The 23,473-nt window shown below is 41.2% G+C and overlaps 1 protein-coding gene across 2 annotated transcripts in view; it reads left to right on the top strand.

Annotated features, from left to right (window-relative positions):
* Positions 1 to 23,473, top strand: part of tesk2 (testis associated actin remodelling kinase 2) — a 49,216-nt gene that overhangs the window by 1,119 nt on the left and 24,624 nt on the right. For both annotated transcript variants that reach the window (XM_072669023.1, XM_072669021.1), the window contains exons 2-3: positions 8,231 to 8,538; positions 17,290 to 17,411. In XM_072669023.1, the coding sequence (XP_072525124.1) occupies positions 8,314 to 8,538; positions 17,290 to 17,411 (347 nt within the window). In that variant the 5' untranslated portion in view covers positions 8,231 to 8,313. The remainder of the gene's footprint in view (positions 1 to 8,230; positions 8,539 to 17,289; positions 17,412 to 23,473) is intronic.

The raw sequence follows: 23,473 nt of genomic DNA, 5'->3' as shown, positions 1-23,473 counted from the left end.
CTGGTACCTCCTGAATACATACTGGTACTTAAATACATACTGGTACCTCCTGAATACATACTGGTACCTCCTGTATACATACTGGTACCTCCTGAATACATACTGGTACCTCAAATGCATACTGGTACCTCCTGAATACATACTGGTACCTGATGTATACATACTGGTACCTGATGTATACATACTGGTACCTCCTGAATACATACTGGTACCTCCTGAATACATACTGGTACCTCAAATGCGTACTGGTACTTCTTAAAACCATAACCTTTACTTTATAAACCCATATTGCTGTTTCATAATACATACTGGTACCTCTTAAATACATACTGGTACCTCCTGAATACATACTGGTACCTCCCGAATACATACTGGTACCTCAAATGCGTACTGGTACTTCTTAAAACCATAACCTTTACTTTATAAACCCATATTGCTGTTTCATAATACATACTGGTACTTAAATACACACTGGTACTTCTTAAAACCGTAACATTTACTTCATAAACCTATATTGCTTCTTCTTAAATACATACTGGTACTTCTTAAATACATACTGGTACCTCCTGTATACATACTGGTACCTCCTGAATACATACTGGTACCTCCTAAATACATACTGGTACCTCTTAAATACATAAAGTTTACTTCATAAACCCATATTGCTTCTTTATAATAAATACTGGTAGCTCATAAATACATACTGGTACCTCCCGAATACATACTGGTACCTCCCGAATACATACTGGTACTTCATAAATACGTACTGGTACTTCTTAAATACATAAATTTTACTTCATAAACCCATATTGCTTCTTTATAATACATACTGGTAGCTCATAAATACATACTGGTAGCTCATAAATACATACTGGTACCTCAAATGCATACTGGTACTTCTTAAAACCATAACTTTTACTTTATAAACCCATATTGCTGTTTCATAATACATACTGGTACTTCTTAAATACACACTGGTACTTAAATACATACTGGTACTTCTTAAAACCGTAACATTTACTTCATAAACCTATATTGCTTCTTCATAAATACATACTGGTACCTCCTAAATACATACTGGTACTTCTTAAAACCATAACATTTACTTCATAAACCCATATTGCTTCTTCATAATAAATACTGGTACCTAATCAATACATACTGGTACTTCATAAAACCATATCTGTTACTTCATAATACTTATATTACAGATTTATATATATTATATATATTTATTTTTTATGTAAATAAAAATCACGGTTACTATGTAAATACATACACATGCATACCGTTAGTTTATAAAACCGCTTTGCTTTTTAATTAAATACAGATTCTTGGTTAGTAAAAATACTATTATTTTCTAAATTCATACTGTTACTTTGTGACTACATTATTATTTTTTTGTAAATACAATGTTAGATACTAAATAGATTATGTAACTTTATAAATACATACATATTTACATGTTGCATCATAAAATACTGTTACTTTGTAAAATCTTACTGTTACTTCAGAAATACATACTGCTACTTAACTAAACCGTACCTGTTACCTCATAAAGCAATATTGTTACTTCATAATACACGCTGCTTTTAATAAAAAGTTTTGTAAATACATACTGTTACTTCATAAAGCCGATTTTTTAAAATAAATACGAATTTTTGCTAAGTAAAAATTGTTACACATAAACACTGTTACTTCTGATGTACATACTGATTGTTCTAAACTCAATGTTCATAATATTTACATGTAAATATTTACATTTACTTGTAATATTTACATGTTTCTTCATAAAATGAACTCAATACTGTTTTAATTCGTACTGTTACTTCGTTGATTTATACAGTTACGTTGTAAATTCACACTGTTTAATTAACTACAGGTTAAGATCAGAGGAAATTAAAGGCAGAATTAAAAATAAAACTCGCAGATCCAGAAACTTTAGTACTGATATCCCTGTTAAAACATCTTAGTCCATCCAGCTTCTATCAGGGACAGAAATCTGTTCTTAGGGTCTTTTGGTGTAAAATAAGAAGCTAAAGCTAAACCATCTGGGATCCTAATGTAAAGGAATCGGACGGCACTTGGGGCAGAAGTCCATTTACCCCATAACACACAAACAATCATCTGTGTATCAGTGTTTATCATATGAACGCTGCACATCCAGCAGCGCTGCACATGCACAGGTACGTCAGTGGAGCTGTAAGCAAGTGCAGCTCACTACTTACTGCAGCTGCTACCCACGGCTAGTCGACGGCTGCTAAGCAACCCCTGTGAAAGGGCCGTGTTGATGAGTTTCGTATGACACCGTCTTTCACTTGTTGCATGTTCAGAGGCAACATTTGCACTCGCTGTAGCTTCAGACAGCTGATCAGACCACAAGGAGCTAGGGTCTGCCTCAGCGCTTTCAATTCAATTATCCATTAAAACAGTGGTTCCTTAGGCCTGCTCCTGGACGTCTGCATGACATCTGGGGTTTCCCCAGCTTTAACATGCGTGAATCAATGCAGGATTGGCTTATTAATGTACTGATGAGCTGAATTAGGTCTGTTACAGCGGGGGAGTCCTGCATTAAAGGGCCCAAATTGCACAAAATTAAAGTTTTTAGTGAAATAAATAAGTAAATATGGCTGTGTGTATACCAGTCAATCAAGTACATGGATGTGAACCAACAAAAACGCCCTTCAGTGAGAGTTTTATAAAAGGTCAGATATTATTATGGGCTGTTTTCATGTTCCACTGTAAAATGACTCTCAACTTCTTTATTTATCTTCTGAGAAGGTCCGCACCGCTGCAGCCAGCTGGGGATAATGTCCGTTAATGGTGCCTTGAGGACACCAGATGATGCTCTGAACACCATGGATAAAGCAAAGACTCAGAATCTGGACTGGGATTAAAATAGCCAATACCCGATCCATTAAAATATGCCTGGACTCGCCCGATTACGGTCCACTGGATTGAATCTGGACATTCCTACACACTAAAAAACTAGCGTCTGGCCTACAGCACTAGCTTTGACCATAGTATAATGATATAATACAATACACAGATCTCGCAACTGTTGTTCTTCCCATTGTTTTCATTATTTTTTAATATTTATTCCCAATGTTATTAAATGGAACCTGGCTAAGTGACGCCCCTTTACAGTGTACACTGTTAAATGTATAAGATCCTTGAGGAACTTTTGGAGGTTCTTTAATTTGAAACTGGAGGAACCTCTTGAGGTGCTTTCAAGAAAATGAGAAACAGAAAAAGGTTCATTTAAAGTTTCTCTTAAGCACCTTAAGAGGTTTCAAATTCTAAAACCCCTAAAAGTCGAACCTCTACTTTTAACAGGGAACCAAACCGGTCTAATGTGGCGCTAATAATAGCAATAGCATGTCCGTTAATGCGCTGAAGTTCGCCACCCTGAAACTCCCTGGTACTTGTTGTGATTGTCATTCGCTCAGAGTGACCTTCTTGGCGGTGATAAGGAATACAGTCCAACCGACCGACGCCAGTTTGTCATTTTGGCTCTTCATGCTGAGGCAGCCGTGATTCCAGCGTCTGATGTTTTTCACCTTCGTGCAAAAATGTTAGCACTCCCTAGCTAAGCATCCCTACTACAATTACAAAAATGCCTTCCCTCTTCCAAGTCCTCCCCGGTCCTTTTTTCAAACCTGAGGAATGTCAGGCATGCCATGGTTCAGGTACACGGTGTGTTGCCGAGATTGCACAGCCCGATCAGGCCACTCTGAAAAATACCTGTGGCCTTTCGTAAGCGCTCCGAAAGTAGGACCTTTCTCTGTTTGGCCTTCTACTATTTGCGGTCTTGTGTGGTTTGATTTGCTGCCAGTTGCTGAGGCAAAAGCATGGAGGCAGGGGGGAAGCTAGACGTGTCCTCTTTGCTGAGCGTTTCAAGTCTAGGTGTCAGTCATTGTTATCATTGTTTGGGGGAAAGTGCACGAAGAATGCTGAATCACTGCCTGTAAATGAACTGAACTTCACACTATAAGGCTAGCCAGAAGATAAGGCCTGTGCAGTTGGGTTTATTTGATCGTTTGGGACACTCTAGGAATCATGTTGGGGTCATATCACCTGCCTTATGATATGTAAGTGCCTATTGTGCTGAGACCAGTCACAGCATGGACTCCACAAGACCTCTGAAGGTGCACCTTTAGAAATTAGCAGCAGATCCCTCAACGTTTTAGTCCTGGAGTCCTGTTGTGAGGTGAGGCCTCCGTGAGCATCAGTGAGCTTTGGGTGCCATGACCATGTCTCCGGCTCACCGGTTGTCTTTCTTTGGATCAGTTTTAATTTTTAATAGGTACTGACCACTGAATACAGTCATTAGACCACCAGGGATAGCTAGACCACCAGTCGTCTAGCTATCCCGAGACTTTGGTTCACTGAATACAGTCAGAGTGGCTCAGATTTTTACACTTGCCCATTATTGCTCCCTCAAGACCCGACTTTTCCCTTGCGGCCTAATGTATGCTGTGGACAAAAGTATTGGGACATGTACATTTTTATTGTTTCTTCCAAATTCTAGGATATTAAAAACGCCAGAGAGCTAAGAGCTAACCCTGCTTTTGTTGGATGAGCTGTCTCTACTGTTCAGGGAGAGCTTTTTACTAGATTTTGGGACATTGCTGTGAGGATTGGATTGCATTCATCTCATTCACCTCATCCCCAACTCATCCTAAAAAGTATTCGATGGAGCACCATCCATCATTCCAGTTCCACTGCTCCTCAGCTCAGCGCTGGGGTGGGCTTTATACCCCTCTAGCCCACGCCTGGCATTAGCCATGGTCCCAAGAGGTTCATGTGTATCTGCTCCAGAGAGTCAGTACTTCTCTACAGGGACTAGACTAGCTGTGACCTAAAGTCGTGTCCTGTGACCTGAATACGTTCATTAGAAGGCGTGTCCATACGTATTTGGACATATAGTGTATCCCTCCCCTCCTTTGGTGCAATGCTGGACCCTTTTTTGTTAGACCAGAAAGCCTCTGCTGTCTGATAAACTGAAAAAGATACAATCTCCAAAGCCTGTATAAACCAAAAATGTTCTGATTGTGTTTATCCCAAAATATTTGCAATAATAATAATTATGGCCTCATACAGGTTTTTTTTGGTGTATTTGGTGTACAGTTGTGAACAACCCCAGACAGAATACACATGCCGACACAATTAAAGGCAGTGAAAGGGCGAGCAGCCGAGAGAGAGAGCTGAGTCAGGTTGTTTGTGGCTGTTTTGTCTGTGTACAGAATTCTATGTAAATCAGTATACCTCCCCTCCCACCCCAGTCTGATGAGCTGATGTTCTAGACTAGTATGTTTAATAATACAGAAAGTGGAAAGCAAGAGGGGCCTGCAGGACACTGATCAGCCAGAAAATGAAAACCACTGACCGATGAGGTGAACAACATTGATGATCTGGTCCCGATGGCATCTGTCAAGGGATGGGATCTACATATTAGTCAGTACGTAAACAGTCAGTTGTTGGAGTTGATGTTTTCCGAAGCAGAAAAATAGGCAAACAGTAAGATTCAGGACCACATTGACAAGAACCAAAATTGTGATGGCTGGAAGACTGGGTCAGAACATCTCCAAAACATCAGGCAGGTTTCTTTGTATGCAGCGGTCAGTACCTATCAACCAGAAGTCCGAGTCCAAGGAAGGGCAAGAACAGGGTCATTAACACCCGAGGCTCATTGTGGACATTCATGGAGGCCCTGTCTACCTCGCAGTAGTTGCAGTACTTAAAAGGATCTGTGGTGCTAGATGCTAGACCTTTTGAGGTCTTGTGAAGTCCATGGTTTTAATATTATGGTTGATTGGTGGATTTTGTTCGAAATAATTGACTGTTGTTGGATTACATGACCAGGGTTCAGCAAAACACCCGCAGAAACTCATCTGGAGCTGCAGTTGGCCGTGACGCTCACAGCACCGTCAGTCTTACAGGATGCTCTTGGATCACTGAGAAGCCTGATTTAATGCTGTTGATTTAAATATTGTTGATTAGATGATGGTTTCTCACAGCGGCTCTGTTGATCTGCTACTCAGAGTGATGGGACTCCACAGAGATACGCATTGGGTGATTTATCGTGTTGTCGTGAGAGGAGCCAGCCGCTGAGAACGCTGACGGCTGGATGAATGCGTGGCCTTTTTTTAAGTGACTCTAAACCGGGGTGCGGCGCACAACTGCCCGAGAGGGAAGCCGGTGTTTAGAAGCTGGCAAAGCCACACATTATGTCTATGTGCTTTTTTTCTTCTTCTATTTAATTTCAAGGGAATGAACTGGAATGTCGAGGGGTGGCATTTTACCCCGTATCCGTCCGCTGTGTTGTTTTCTAGATGAATAAGGGGAAATGGGAATGTTTTTTAGAATGCAGCTCGATTCTGCATGTTTTCACAGCGAGGCAAGTGATTCAGAGAAGCATAGCAGAATTTTTTTATTGCTCGTGCCTTTGGAGGTAGTGGTCACAAGAAGTGGAGTGATGCTCTGGATGCTCTAAATAAGGCTTGAATTTTCTTTAATTCCCTTTAAAGAAATACATCAGAGAAAAGGCTTGAATGCTACCAGTTGGGGGGAACCCCTCGTCGTCGTCGTCGTCGTTTGTGATGAAAATAAAGGTTTCCGATGGTTTCAGTTTCTTTTAGTGTGACAAAATGAGACAGAGTGGGAACTGTTGCTGTTAGTCAGGGCATTTTGTAGAGTTTACAGTGCATGCCATGGTGCATTTAGGACTATTTTCCAGAGATACAAAGGCCCAGTTCAGGCTGGAGGCCCAAATCAGATTTTTTTTCTTCATATTAGACAGCAAGAAATCTGATATGCAGTGATCTTTTCTAGTGAACTGCATACATGGGCAGGAAAAGACCACTTGGGTCAACAACCTCATCCAAATGCCCATTACTGTGGGTACACTTTGTGTTTAGGAGGGCTAAAGAGAGATTAGAGCACTGGCCTGGCAGCAAACAAAAACACAACACTGTTCAAAATCAGGTTCGTAAAGTCAGATTCACGTAAACAAAAAAAAAAGCATTTTTACCGTTTAATTTCGGCTTCAGGATCATGTTGATGCTCCACTGACTGTAACGGGGAGAACGGCGTCTCTGGCATTCCCACCACAGGCTGGAACGCTGCTACTGCACTGTGGCACTTTGGTGGAGATGCATTAGACCTCTCTAAAGAACTGCCTAACTCTGCATATCCCGAGACATATCAGTGTAAAATTCTGTAATATTGCTTTACCACCTCACAATGCTTCTGTATCTCAGCTTGTCCATAAATGCATGTGTACATGGCCCATGAGTGTGTTTGTATTTACTGCAGTGGTGTAAATTTCTTGCACAATGAGCTAGATGAGCTATACCTCACAGAATCGCTACGGGAAACATAGCGGCGTTCTTTGTGGCAGGTAAACAAGGTAAACTTCCTTTTTTAAAACCGTCCACAATTTAAGAAAACGCAGAAATCCACCTTCAGCATGGTTGTTCAGCATGTCATTTTTGTCTCTCGAGGTTAAAGTAGCATTCTCAGCTGACCTCATTTGCCATCGTTTCTGTAAACCCAGCCTGGTGGCCCATCCACAGGCCGAAGTGAATTGGCTCTCTGTGAGTAAACTGTTGACTCTTTGTTGAGCTGCTAGCGAGCAATGAGGGGTCACAGCAGAGGGATGGGAACCACCAGCGTGGCAAAAGTCATGGTTCTTTAATGGAAGCATACTTACGGCATCACACAAATAACCCTTGATAGCACCTTTCTATTTTATGTTTAAGGGATAAAATTTGCCTCTGTGTAAAGGCTTAAGGAATAAACAGTTGTGGCCATTGGATGATGATGATTGATATTATTATGACCTAATGTGAAGCAATTTATCACAATGATGGTGATGATGATTATCATTTTGCTCACCCGTAGCTGTCACTAGCTTCTAAACACTGGGCATTTTCACATCGTCTTTGAGACTAGGCATTTTAAAGACCAGCGTGGCCCCATGCTTTACCTTTGGTCGTTCGTGCTGTAATTGGAGAATTGGTGCCTCTGCTAGAATAAAAAGAAACAATGGATGGTATTTTTGGAGAAGTATGAATCTGCAGAGCATATTTTATATTTCCCCATTTCTTTTATGTGATGAATTTAGCAGGCTTTGATGGTGGGGGCAATCACCATTTTAAAGCCGCCTTTTCAAAGCAACTATAGATCATTAAAATGATTTTATTTGTTTCTCGTCTTGTTTTCCAAGGTCTGCTGAGGACAGTCACACCCCGGAAAATGTGAAAGGCTCATTAAGAAGCCCTCCACCACATTAGTCGTGCAGCAATAGCAATGGAGAGGAGCAAGCGCAACTCCATTGCTGGCTTCCCTATGCGGCCGGACCGGCTGGAGGACCTGGACGGTGGAGGTGTTGGAGGTGAGACGGGCCCTGCCCAGTTGGACCGGGTTTGCCCCTCATCCTACCGTGCCCTCATCAGTGCCTTCTCCTGCCTGACGCGCCTTGATGACTTCATATGCGAACGGATTGGCTCAGGCTTCTTCTCCGAGGTCTACAAGGTAAATCAACTGTGTTCTCAACTTTGTAAAGGCTTTGGGTGACGTTAGAAAGGGAAGCCATTTGGTTCTGAACACAGCTTTTCTTAATGGTCCAATTTTGAAAACAACAGTGGGCCTGGAACTGAACCCTGAGGAACGCCAGCAAAAAGATTGTATACTGTCGTAGGCAATAAAAGCAGTCGCCTGGAATCCAAGAGAGCAAAGTTTACCTTGCTTTTGATTCTGGGTGAGTCAGATGTCCCTCCCTCTTCCCATCACTCGGTGTCATGCCAGCCAATGCGGGTTAGTGTTGGCAGTTATCCTTCACCTGCAGTTGTGTTGAGTTAGGTGGGTGTTTATCTGACTCAGAGGAAATTTAGGAAGGTGTATTGCGATATGGTGATGATGGCGCAGCACTCATCGGATTTCTAGATGGGCTACCTTAACAAAGGTCAGCTTAGCAAGTGGGCTGCAGAACCCACACCATGGAGAAGGCTAAATTTCAGCGTCCTGTCCTTCTAACATCAGTCGCTCAACTTCATCCTTTAGATTTGATCGAGTGTTTGAGCGTTTCAGTCAACCAGAATCAAGCGTGACGAGAATGTTGTCATGTTAGCTAAAGGCTAATGCGAACTAGCTTTCACTCCTGATTCGCAGCACAGTTATCGGTTGTTGTTAGGTTGATGGTTTAACATTTATCAAATTAGGTATTTAAAGTGTTGCATTGCGTTAACTCACTTTGTGACAATGTGAGCAAACCGGAAGCACAAAAGTGATGTAAATAGGGCCGCTCCACGCACCTAGTATATATTTGGAGATGGTTTGATGATGGGAAAAGTGAATATCGCTCATTCCTAATTATACGATTGTTGCCGTTTCAGTTGTCGTGGTTCTGTATAGAACATTCCAACCCTTTTTAAGGATATATTCCTTATAATCTCCTTGTAGCATCAGAAATGTAAAAAAAAAAAAAAAAGACGCCAGACATGCCTTGGCCGAGCGACTCTGTTTGGGAGATTGGGCGATTTGTTTTTTGTCAACAAAAGTAGGGAGGTCAAAGAATCAAATAAGCAGAATTGATTCAGCTTCAGTTGAGAGCATGCCAGTTCACTGTGCCGGCTCAGATGCTGCTTAGCTGCCTCTCTGGTTGAGGTTAAGGTTGAGTCAGCGTGTCAGTTCAGGGTAAAGTTCAGACTGGTATTTTTAACTCTGCTCGCTAAACTACCTCATAGGACCTGCCGGTTCATTGTTGTTGCCGCCCTCTCCCCATGGCAATAGAGGGTCACTTGCTCTTGCTACGTTAGATGACAATTGGAAACAATGTAAGCTGTGAACAGATGGTGGTGGTGGTTGTTTTTTTGCCAGGAGACATGCTTTGGGCTACTGCTGTGCAAGATAGTTGCCATTCCATGAGAATAAAATAAGCGCTGGTCCAGCGAAGCAGAGCGAGTGGCAGGAGTACATTGCACTGGACAGTGATGTTGGGCTAACTGTGTGATGATGGACAGCTTTTTTTAACGCTGCTCAGATGTGATTCACAACCAGTGTGGGAAGCTCATGGAGAACACCGTGTAGAACCACAGACTTATGACTTAAATAATGGCACCGGTGTAGGAAGCTGTTAGATGTGCTAGTTTCTGTGACTGTCTCTGTATTAATGCAATGCCCTGAACGAGTCCTGTGGAGTTTGGAGGTCAGATGAGGCCTGGGAGCAGAGCTACTCGCCTGGCCGGATCTAACTCCATCGGTAGGACTGGAAAATAAGAACAATCTTAAAATAATGATGATTAATATTATCATAGTCTTATTATTAAAATGCTAATTACACTCATATAGGCTAATGATGTGAGCCAGATCCAAGACCTGCTTTGCATCTCAGTGGTGTTCTAGAAAATGTCCCGGAGACACTATAGCTAGCTGTGGGGAAACTACGGTATTCTACGGTACTCTTGTTTCTTCATCTGTGTGTACATTTCCCAGAATGCATTACACAGACACTCCATACAACTGTAAACTGTAAATCCCCCATGGTGGGAAAGAAGTCCTGACTGCTAGTGTAGCCACTGACAGAGCAACGTTAGCTGCACTCGCAAAGCTAAAATGTGACTGAAATCTCCATTTAAATGGATAAAGAACCTTTTCACCCTCCTCTTTAAACTATTTAAAGGTTCTAGACACATGTATACTTTCCATATTTGCTCTCTAAGGAATCAAAAATGGGTTCTAGTAAAGCATCCCTTAAAGAACCATTTGTTGCACCTTTATTTTTAAGTGTGTACCTGGCTTTCTTCTGCATTAGCCAGCTCACAAATGTGGATTGATGCCAATTTACACAGTTTAGCCATAACATTTAATACCACCTGCCTAATATTGAGTAGGTCCTCCTTTTGCCCCCACAACAGATCTGAGAATCGTTCGAGGCATGGACTCCAAGACGCTAGCGGGAGATCATTTAGGTCTTGCAAGTTGGATCGCATCAGGGAGCCTTAGGTGTCCATGACCCTTTCTTGGAGCTCTTTTGGTAGACCCTGACCACCGTATACTGGGAACAGCCCGCAACACCTGCATGATGTTTTGGAGATCTAGCATCACAGTTTGGAACAGATTCTTATGCATGCTAATTTTTCCAGTTTTTTTTTTAACGCCTTACCGCCAATATAAGAATCTGCTCCGCTTTGACAAGCCAAATTGTGAAAGCTAGACGACAGACTGGGTCAGAACATCTCCAAAACATCAGGCAGGTCTTTTGGGCCGCCCCCAATATGCAGTGGTCAGTACTTACCCAAAGTGCTCAGAAGAAGGACAGCTGGTGAACTGGCAGCAGGGTAATTGATGTCTATGGAGGCCTCACCTCACAACTTGCAGGACTTAAAGGCTCTGCTGCTAATGACCCTAATAACCACAGTACACTTTTAAAGGCCTGCTTATGAAAGTACGATACCTTGCAGGGATTGTCAGTGTAGCAATTGCTCAAGATCATTTGGGCATGTGTGGCACAGACAGGGTTCACTCGCTGAACCAACTGCCCCGTGTGGTTGGGGGGATGGGCTGCCTGCTGTCAGCCTGTCTGGACTGGCATCGCACCTCAAACACTGATGAATTTTCACTGTCGCTTTTAATTCCTCTGTTTAAGGGACCTGACTTGCTTCATGTTTGAACGGTGTCACATTTAGGGCTGAAGCCCATGCTTCTGTATGGTATCTTTTGTTTATAGTAACACACAACAGCTAACTGTGGCGTTTTCCCAAGCTCCTCCACTTGTCTGTATCCCTAACAATGGACCATAGCAAACCCCACCATTATTAAACACGGACATTTCCAGTATACTGATTGTTTTGAGAGTTCTAGACTAGAAACCAGTACCTAAACAACCAAAACTAGCAATCTGAACCCGAACCGGTAAGAACCAACTCGGCTTCAGTCAAAAGCAATCATACAATCCGATTTGTTGGTATTGCCATTTGACCAGATAGCAGTGATCCATTTATTTCAAAATAGCTTGTCAATGTAAGTGTGCGTGATCGAGGGAGTGTCTTGGCCTGGGTGTTGGCCAGGACAGGCTGTTTGCACTCTAGGTGGGCCGTAAAGTCAGTGCGGGGGGCTACAGATGGCCATCTGCAGCTAGACTCCTCACGGGCAAGCTTTGGTGGTATCCAGGTGACTGCTAAATCAGCTCAATCAAGTGCGCTGGCGAAGTGACCAATTGGCTAAAATTCCTTTCCCTTAAGTCATCAAAGACATCGGTGAGCATTTAAAGGATGCTTATACTCTTCAGCATGACTAAATCAGAACACACCTGCTTAAAACTGTGTCCATATCAAATAGAAAACCAACTGACCAATTCCTAGAATTAGGTATTATTATTATTATGATAATTATTTATTTAAATAATTAAGCAGCATTCACATTATCACAAATGTAATGTGACCCCATGTACATCCACTGTACAAACCGTTCTCAGGCTTTATCCCTAAGACGTTATTCTCGACCTGTTCGTCGAGCATCAGACAGAAAAACCTTCTGGGGTCCAGACAAACCAAGCTGACGAGGACAAACTAGCATGCACTCATGCATGCAGGTGTAGTACCTCATGGGTTTAACGTATTTACGGCTGATTTCAGTTCATTTGCGCCATCGCCTATGCTGTATATATTCTACAGGTTATATTTAAACACCTTAAATGATGCTTAATCATGAAACATACATATTACTGGTTTAATGATGATTCTGTGATGAAGTATTTGGGGACCGGTATGGAAACATCAGCAAGTATTCAGATCCTATAAAATATGGAACGACCGTACCTCTAAAAATCAGGCTCCTAATGGACAACTCATGTTGCTAGCAAACCTATGCTAGCAAAACGAAAAAAAAAAATGAATGAGTAGCATTAACATATAGCACTGTAGGTCACATGTTTTCCATCAGTTGACAGTTTGACCATTCGTATTACACAGCGAAATGAACTGGGTCCAGACATCATTAGGAACGTAATTTGGCTACGACAACAAAGCTCTATCTGTGTAAATGTGGATGTGGCTAACAATCTGGCTAATAAATCTGATTAGAGAAGCTGTATTTCCTTAGCCAGACTATGTTGTGCACATAATATAGCAAAAACAAGTGTCCATTTATTTCCCCCTCTTCTGACCTTTATTAATATCTCCCCTACTCACAGTTAACACACTGTCTGAGGTGACGCTTGCCCTGTTCTCTGGTTAAATGCACATGTTATGACACTAACTAGCATGTTTGCTAATATTTTGACTGAGTGCAAGAAACTTTACCTCAGCTTTTTCGTTAACAACAATTCATTCCTTCAGAAATACCCTTTTGCAAACACTGTATGAGCCTAAATGACCATCTGCAACCCTAATGCTAATGCTACTGCTAGCTGCTAACCTCCTGTCAAACTGTCTAGACTGTATTTGACGTGTGTGTGTGTGTTCCCTGCACTTCATGTTGTGAGTTAATACCAGGACTGTAGTTTGCGTGGTGTATCTTGTGTATTTCAGCTGTAGGAAGTTAGCCCCAGCCAGCATTGAAAATCTATTTTTTTTCTCACTCTGTCACAGAGGCTTCCTGTGGTTTAGCGTTCTGAACGTATTTTCGTCCATCGGAGAAAAGCAGATGAAGAGGAAGCTCCGAACTAGGTCTGCTGCAGATCGTTAGCGCGAGGAGCTTGTGAACTAGTTAACAAGGCTCTCGTCTTAAGAAATTCAACCAAGGCTGTGGGCCTGGTCATTTCTGCCGCTATGATGATGATGATGATGGCGGTGATGATGGCGGCGGTGATGATCCCTCACTTAATGAGTCAAGCCTGAGGCCTGCTTTCACAATGACTTGCTCTTATTAGTCAGAGTGACCGACTGCAGGAGAGGTCAGAATTAGTATTAAGTATATTGAATATTACTGTTCTGAATTATGGTTATTATTAATATAAATTCTGAGACGCCAGAAACGGTCCAAGAAATTGCACTAATTAGCTACTAGTTCATGCCTGAAGATGTTAAAATGTTGTGCCGCAAACATGTAATACTTTAAAAGTACAGCTGTGTGCAAAAAGTTGGGTACTCTTGGCCATGTGACGCATTCTAATGATTCTAAAAATCAAAAATAATCAATGTGGCCTGTGCAAAAGTTTGGGCATCTCACCGAGTCAATCCTTAGTAACAACCACTTTGGAAGAACATACTCAGCTAGCAGAGAACTTTATAGAAACATTCTGTAATATTTTTTTTTAAGGTTTCAGTGAGGTTACTTTGTTACATGTTACAGGAACGATGTCACGTAATAATTAGTTTGCATCACAGCTTTATTAGAGCATTCCTTTCCCAGTTTAACAAACTTTACTTTCATAATTTCCCCAGAACTTAAAGTATGATAAATAGAATAGTACAGTATAACAACAGTAAAACTGTTCATAAATTACATTTAATAAATCAAAAATCAAAAAACATTTTCTAATCTTAAGATTTGAGGCATATTTTTAAACATATAATTAATATTTTTCAGAATTTACACTAATAATGAGCATTACTTTTTAAAGTATGCCAAATGTGAAAAGTCCAAATCATTTGTGAGAATAAACAAGTTAAAAATCATTTAAATTAAGCAGGGGGAAAAGGAGCATTGCAGTTGGCTTCTTCCCTTAATCTTTGCAGAAGGCTTTACTTTCTAAGGTATTTTTGGGTCGTCTTGCTGAACAGCTTGTTGAAGAGCTATTCACAATTTGTCTATGATGTAGGTATGAAAAAAAAGGGGGGGGGGGTACCAAAAGCTTCAGTTTGTGTCTCTTCAGGTGGTTCATGGTGGATTTGAGGTACGTTTTGGATCGTTATCCTGTTGTAGAAGGTGACCTCTAATTTTTACCCTTTGGCCCTTTGAATGATGGTTTGACATTTGCATCCAGAATTTGCTGGTATTTAGTGGAATATTCTTCCCTCTGCCCATACAGCTGCCAGTGGCACTGGCAGCAACACAACCCCAATGCATGGTGGATCCACTCGCCTGCTTCACAGTTGGCAGGGTTTTCTTTCTTTTAATAAATTGCAGTTTGTTCCCTTTTTATCTCCAAACTGCCTTGAGATTTTTATGGCCATTTTTGGCACCCAAACCAGTTAAATTCTGGGTATTATTGTGTATTAGCCCATTAACCTCTTACTTTCATTCTGGAGTCCAGGAGTCGAGGGTCATGGTCGACCCCAGAAAAGCCAAATTTGTGCTTCAGTAATTACGTAGCTGTATAATCTCAGTCCTAGACGCTGAGATTAGTGCAAAGAGTGATGACTTGGAACTTGATTGGACAACCTGTTGGAAATCCAGTGCTCACAACCCAACATGGGTGCTCACATTTAAGCTGAGGAATGGGAAGTGCCATCTCTAGTTGACAGGCTGCTAATTGCTGGCCAGAGAGATCCAGTCGTAGGGTCCGGTTCCCAGTTAACAGGAATTGTTCCTTGTAGACAACAAGAAGTTATTAATAGTGTGTGCACCCATCACGCCACCTATCTCTCATTTAGTTCCTGCTTTGTTTATAAAACCCGATAGCTGATTGACTTAGCCACATTCAAAGCCACTGTAAGCTTGGGTGGTGTAATGGTAATACTGTATACCACGTTATCTCAAAATGAGGAAGGTATTTCAAAATTAAGACCTGTCTGATGTATCAAATATCTATCCTGTGTCTAGTGTCTAGCACATCTAGCTCATTCCCCCATGTGCATTTAAACTGTGGGTGAGGGGGACAAAAAAAAAACCAAGCCGACTGTAGTTTCAAGTTTAGCTGGTCCAAATTCGACTGAAAGACTGAGCAAGCAAACCTGGATGAACCAGGTTCATCCAACACTCCTAAGACCATTCACTAGACTCTACGCTCTCAGATATGAGGGTTCATTCTCTAAACCTGTGATTTGAGCCTCGGTAAGCTGAAACATGGCCTGTGCTGTGGTGTTTAGCCCGCTAGATAACGTATCTAAGCCTAGATAGCCGGCTACCAGTCCAAACACAGCAGAACTGGCCCCTCATTCTGTTACTCCCAACACTATTAGCTCGACTTCGCTCTCAAAGTCAAATGTTTTTATGGTCTACACTTGGGTCGGTAGTTCAGCGGTTAGTCAACAGGGCAGCTGCTTTGGGCTGTCTGATACTCTGTGGCGCTGTAGCTGAGCTAGTTAAGGAAAGGCTTGGGCTTGTGGCTTAGCAAGTGAGCTACAGACCCAAAACCGCATCTTTTTAACCACAGTCACTCAAGTATTAGTCACTAGTGGTTCGAGTTGTTCTAGTCTAAGCGTTTATAAGTGGGCTTCGGTCACTCCGGCTTGAATTTGTTCTGTGGTGAGAAGACTGTTCTGCTGCAAACGAAGCTAAATTTAACATGTGCAATGGTCAGAATATTATTTTGATACGCTAACATCAACAGCATGATAAAACAGTATAAAAAAAGTGGATAGTGCCCAAACCACTAAGCCATTGTAAGATACAAGAGAACTGCACCACTTAACTCTAGTAAACTTGCTGTATAAGACATGGGTTATTGCCTTATTTTACCCTCTGTTTAATATCAGACATGGCACAGGTACTAAACTACACAAGCAGTCACATAGTTCAGCAAATTACAAAAGACAATTGTGCTTAGTGGACAGTTATCATACTAATTGCATTTCAGATGTTCTGTGAGATTCCCAGGTCCAAATGTGTTGAAAAGAAAAGGCACCTAGCGTTCTTTGGCACAGCTGCTTTACCTATATTATGATGATATTTTCTTAGTCAAACAAGTTGGCACCACTGTGTTTGCAGAAAGGATCATTGGTGTTTAGCTGTCCTTCCTTTTGCAGAGGTGTCTGCCAGACAAAAGGGTAATAAATACCTTTGAGCCACAAGTAGAAGAACCACGAGGGTGAATTGGTTGCTGGCATTTACTTTAAGCAGCTTCTACCATTTTATTTATTTTTTGATGAATATTAATGAGTATTATGTGGGATTTGACCTGAGATCCTTTCACCACGGTTGTACAGAGTGCTTACATTAGACTGAGCTACTGTAGCCTTTCTGTCAGCTTGAATTCAGCTGGACTCTCTATTGACCTCTCTCACTAACAGGGTGTTTCCGTCTGCAGAATCGCTGCTCACTGGCTGGGTGTTTCTTTATTACACCATTCTGAGTAGAGAGTGTGACTGAATAGAGACTGTGGTGCTGAAAATCCCAATAGTTACTTTTAAAATTGTGGACATAAATGATCAATACATCTATTTGCTTGTTCGTTTGTTCCAGGTGCGTCACAGAGCTTCCGACCAGGTGATGGCTCTGAAGATGAACAAGCTGAGCAGTAACCGGGCCAACATGCTGCGAGAAGTACAGCTCATGAACAGACTCTCCCACCCCAACATCCTCAGGTCAAACACACACACACTCACACATACTTACACACACACACACACACACACTCATACATACTGGATGGTTTATCACAAATGCTGTCTCTTCCAAACTTCAGACATGTGATTGGTTACTATATGATGTTAGTAGAAGCAGGATCTCTTCGTTTGTTTGATCAGATGATTGATGGTATTTGATGGGAATACAGCTGCAATATTACTCTAGAGGCTGATTTTCTGCACATTAGACTGCACTATATTATATTTGGTACAAATACACTAATCACTATTTTTCCATTGATTAATCTATTGATTATTTATGCAGAATTAATCATTTTTGTCTCTTTTTTGAGCCTGGTAGCTACCCTGAACACTGTGTAAATAACTCTGGGTGAATGGACTGATAGAAATGCTCTAAAATCTTTTTGCTTTGACTTTCAATGCAAGTCGAAGCAAAAAGTTGCTGTTTTGGAGATGCATGTTCTCATTGGACAGGGACGAGATTGATGGCGGCAGCCTGAGTATACTTGATGATGCTTTATAATTGACTGCATGTACATGAAGCGTTCATGGTTTATTCATGAACAGTACAGCAACACATCAGTACTTTTAAACATTCATTACATGCATTCATTAAAGAGTAATAAGTGTAATGGAACAGATTGAAAACACACTCATTTACATCTGTTAAGAGAATAAACAGCCCACGATACTAAACGCATAGGCTTCCCTTCTCCAAAATGCTACTCAACAACTATCCTGATTATTCACTACATATCGTTTCTATGAGTTTATGGTCAAAAGGGTATTATTATTATTATTATTATTTCTTAATATCCACTCATTCAAAGATAGAGGTTTGCTCATTGTGGTGTAGTGAATTCGTATACATTCAGTGGCTTCAGATCAGTGGACTCCGTAGGGAGGATGGCCTTTTGGATGGATGGCTTTCATCTTCAGTCCCTGTCACTTTGTCTCCCCCTGTGCTGGAGACACGCATGACCCCTTTGTGCCGTGTCCCTCCGAAAGCAGGTCAGAAATCCATTAAGAATGGATGGGCTGAAACATCGTCCTTAGTTTAGATCACGTTGAGATCAAGGACTTGAAAGGACAGTCTTGGCTTTCTCTCTTTGACCTTGTTTTTGGTGCCTGAGGTTGTCTGTGTCTTCGGGCGGGAGGCTGGTGTCTGATCGGCATTACTTCAGTCAAAGGTAACATTCCTAACCATGAATAAAAGAATGTAGAAACCAGATAAGAGGATGAGATCATGTTACTGGCTTGAATTCAGTGTTGGTCGACTGAATGCACTTGGACTGGACTGAAATCTGGGCAAAATCTTAGCCCAAAGCTTGTGCTTGATTTTATTTATTTATTTATTATTTATTTTGCTTGGGGTACACATGTACAGTATAGTGACGTGATGCTGAAGGTGGCAAAGAATGCAGTTATTGCGTATTTGAAGTTGTTAGATGTATAAATAGTAGGAATATGGCGAAAAATGCTGACAAGCGTATTTACAACCCTGTTATTTTACCTCAGAATGAGGCAAGCTGATTTTCGGGGGGGGGGAAACGATAAAAAACGATAAGCTCTGCTTTTATTGGTTAGTTTACGGCACCGGTGACGGCTCACAGAAGCCACATATCCTAACATAGTTATAACACTATGTAACAAACACTTTAATTGTCCCCAAGTCTCACCGGATAGTGCCGCTGTCCTCTCCTTCTGTCCCCTCAGTGCGCTGTTCGGTGCTGTTAGCAAGCTCTCGCTTCTCTGGGTTTGGCTTTCTTGAGTCTTGCCTGTAAAAATAAATAAATAAATAATAGGTAAGCCAATGTTTCCCCTTTTGATACGTGTTTAGCTCCAGTTTGGTTCAACTGAGGTAGTACAGGTCGTTTCTGGGGTCGTGGACGATAAACAGAAGTGCTAGCTTTTAGCTAGAGCTGGGCAGTATGACGATATTTTATCGTAGCGTAATTAATTTTGTTATCGTGAGAACAATAGTCTTTTCTAAGCATATGGAGGAGACTGTCAGTGCTTAATGAACACTGATCAGCTGCAGGTTTCATTACAGACAGTGTAATTAAACTGGTTTAATTAGATGAAGAGCAGCAGATGTTGAATAAAAATTACTGTATTCAGTACGGGAGAGTATCAGAATAGTAGTTTTTAAGGATCTGTCGCAACTGATAGTTTTAGTCTGTGATTACATGTATCGTGATAAATAAATTAAAAAAAAAGTCTTTAAATATTGTGATACAGTATTTTTACCATATCGCCCAGCCCTACATTTAGCCTAGTGATTTAGTGACCTAGAGCTTCTCAGCCAATGCACGTTTACACCTGTCCATGAATATGCACTTAAAGCATGGTTTTGTATTTACGCCAGTGGTGTAAAAGCAGATTACACTCCTCAACTGCAGGGGGAGCCCAGGAGCACCTCATTAATTGGACGTTTGAGCTTTGTGTTTTGACATTTTACGTTCTACACACTAATGCTCTACTCTGTTAATCTGATAGTGAAAGATGCTATCCAGACGATTTCAAACCTAGGTTTTTTTTAAGGTTGTTATTTTTACTTCTGAAATGAGTAGAAAACAACATTCAGCCAGTCTGGATATCAGATGTCTTTCTGCCACATCTGATCGTATCTGGAGCGCACAGGACATGCTGGCTGAGATTGGTAGGGGAGTGATATCAGTCTGTCAGATCGGTAGGTGAAGAGTATGAAAGCAGTTCAATTAGCAGCTGTAAAAAAAGTGGCCCTAACTGTTCCCGAGAGTATTACTACGTAGTTCGTTAGCATTCTAGTGGAAAAATGGTAAAGTGTATCCCTAATAATTCTATACGACACTCGTTATCACTATCCCTAGTCCAGTGCAGCTCTCAAGTTTGACTCTAGGCTTCCGCATCTTGCCAAACAAGTGTCATAACATGGACGGTTATTTTCATCTCAGAAACAGAGCATGATGCCTAGCAGTTGCATAACCCAAAGAGAGCTGGAAAACGGGTCAATTTCAAAACTCCTAAACTTTTACATCACAGTCATGAACAGAAGCTCGGCCCACTAGAGAAGGCTGTCCAAGAGTAAGTACCACTGCGGGTATCCGCATGGGAAAGCCAAGAAGCCAAGGACATTTACATTTACGGCATTTAGCAGACGCTCTTATCCAGAGCGACTTACAAAAGTGCTTCACTGTTTACTCAAGAATAGCCTCGGCCAGTTGAATAGACCAAAAATTCAAAGATACCTCTAAGCTTAGACTCTACTAAAAGGAGACCATAATACAAAAATGCTAAGAGCTAACTACACTCACAAAAATAAAGGTTCTACAAAGGGTTCTTTGAGCTGTGCCATAGAGGAACCACTTTTCTTCCACAAAGAACCATTTTGGTCAGGGATCTGTAAACGTGAAGGACCTTTCATCTTAACACCAAAGTGACCTTATGATTGGGCAAGTGGACCTGGGACTGGAAGGTTACTTGTTCAATCCCCAGGACCAGCAAGGTACTTGGCCCCTAGTTGCTCCCCATGCACTGAGGTGGCTGCCCACCACCACCGGGTGTGTGTTCTTACAAAAGTGGTTCAAAGAAACCTTTGTAGCACCTTTATTTTTTAATATTTTTTTTGTGTCTAGCCACAAAAAATTGTGCTAGGCTACACTAGGCTAGGCTGTCACAGTGACTTAAACCAGCCAATAAAAGCTTAGTCATTTTGCACAGGCCCGCTGTAAACGGAAAATAAGCATGTTTCAATCTGAGCCAAAATAACAGGGTGGTAAATAGGCTTGTAAAACTGCATCTGGGCCCCAAACAAAGTCACATACATACTATTTAAACATCAGAACAACTTAAATGACTGACCCCTTAAGCTAGGCTGTCTGCTATGTATGGTAGCTTCTACCCTTTAAAAAAAAGTGTTATTTAATGACTGAACGTTTCTGTAAACAAGGGCGCTGGTCGTAAGGCAGTGCCTCAGCTCTTTATGTTGGTTTACTGATTGCTTCATGCCTCTTGGGGGCCATTTGAGTACCATGTCCACATACCCTCTCCCACTTTAGAATCTCAAACAGTAGAAAGCTAATCTTATCCCGGTAGCATCATCCCGACACCAGGTTTAGAGAGATATTTGATGACAGAGAGTTGGCAGGTCACGATTGTTGTACATATGAGAAGAAGAGGCTCGAATGTAAAGCAGTGACTCTTCTTTTCCAGTAAAATGAGTTTCCAGCGTCGGGGCCAGTCTCGGCCGGCTGTGGAAGGCGGCAGCCTCGTAAACCTCGAAGCTTTCATGCATGTGCACATTTGTCTATAAATGGATCTCCAGTTCAAACCGAGTGGACTCCTCGTGTGGGTTGTTTTGGGCTCTCTATTTTTTGCGATGCCCCGCTCAGTGTTTGTACAGCAGCAGGAGAGAGAGCGAGGGGAAAGAACCAGGGGGAGAGATAGTGAGAGAGAGGGTCTGTGTGGTTTTTTTACAATCGTGCCATTGTTGCATCTCCCTGACCGGGGGTGGAGGGCCCCTAGCGCTGACGAGTGGTCTAAGGGGACCTTTGTTTAAAGAAGTAATAATAAAAACCCAACGAGGGCCAGCAGTAAACATCAGGACGTGAAGTTTATTGGGCCTTAACTCCCCGAAGCCGCGGCCAAAACGGGGTATTGTGTACCCACTGGCGTGAGGGGATGTACAGGAGCAACAAGCTGCTCAGCTACCACTTTTGTCCTGCCAGAAGTGCGTCCACAAGGGGGACGTCCAGCTGGAATGTGACTTAATAAAGCCTGTGGGTTCAAGTTTCCTCATGTTTGTCCTGTTAAAAATGACCTGGGCTGCATTCCACAAAGATGTCTGGCTTAGCCTGATAACCATAAAAAGCAGAAAAAGCTGTCTCATGCACTCCACTAGTACTTCTGTAGTTTACGGTGTTGTTTGTTGAAGAATTCAGATGAACATGACTGATTATTGACCCCAGACACAGGGGATCAGCCAAGACATGTGTGATTATTAAAGTTTGGAATGGCACATGCTAGGCTAACGTTGCTAACACACACTGGAGTATGACAGTCACCAATTTCTCCTCTCATGGACAGAAACGTACCCACAGACAAATCTCAGTAGCCTATCCATGCTGTTTAACTAAATTGAAAGACTTTGGTGACAGTCCAAGTCCAGGGTTTGTTAGCAGTGCTAGCCTAGCATCTTCCACTGTGAACTTTGCTGTCCAGACTAAAGGAAGTCATTCCATTTTCTGAGCCACATCGGTTTTATAATAATGTGTTTAAGGAATAATTACTAGGTGCTGAAGAATAAGTAGATACTAAACCGTTTAGTAAGAAGTGACTCTTAAGTACTAATTGATTAATAACTGTTGAGGTACTGAATACTCTGAATATACTAGATCATTAGTGTTTATTGAATAATTAGTAGATACTAATTTAGCAGGTACTGAATAATAAGTAGGTACTAAATAATACATTTTGAATAATTGGTACTTATTGAATATTAAGTAGGTACTAAATTAGGAAGTGCTGAATAATTAGTAGGTAGTGAATAAGTAGGTATTGAATAGTTAGTAGGTACTGAAAAATTGGCACTTATTGAATAATTGGTACTAAATAACTAGAAGATACTGAATAATTGGTACTTAATTATTAATAATTAATTAATACTTGTTGAATAATTAGTAGGTACTAAATGAGTAGGTATTAAATAGTTTGTAGGTAGTAGATCATTAGTACTTATTGAATAACTATAGGTACTAAATTAGTATGTACTGAATAACTAGAAGATACTGAATAGTTAGTACTTAATTATTAATAATTAATTAATGCTTAGTGAATAATTAGTAGGTACTGAATGAGTAGGAATTGAATAGTTTGTAGGTAGTAGATCATTAGTACTTATTGAATAATTATAGGTACTAAATTAGTATGTACTGAATAACTAGAAGATACTGAATAGTTAGTACTTAATTATTAATTAATGCTTATTGAATAATTAGTAGGTACTGAATGAGAAGGAATTGAATAGTTTGTAGGTAGCAGATCATTAGTACTTATTGAATAATTATAGGTACTAAATT

Source organism: Salminus brasiliensis, chromosome 23 (assembly GCF_030463535.1).
Source record: "Salminus brasiliensis chromosome 23, fSalBra1.hap2, whole genome shotgun sequence".
NCBI classification, from domain to species: Eukaryota; Metazoa; Chordata; class Actinopteri; order Characiformes; family Bryconidae; genus Salminus; species Salminus brasiliensis.
This window is presented reverse-complemented; position numbering and strand designations above follow the sequence as displayed.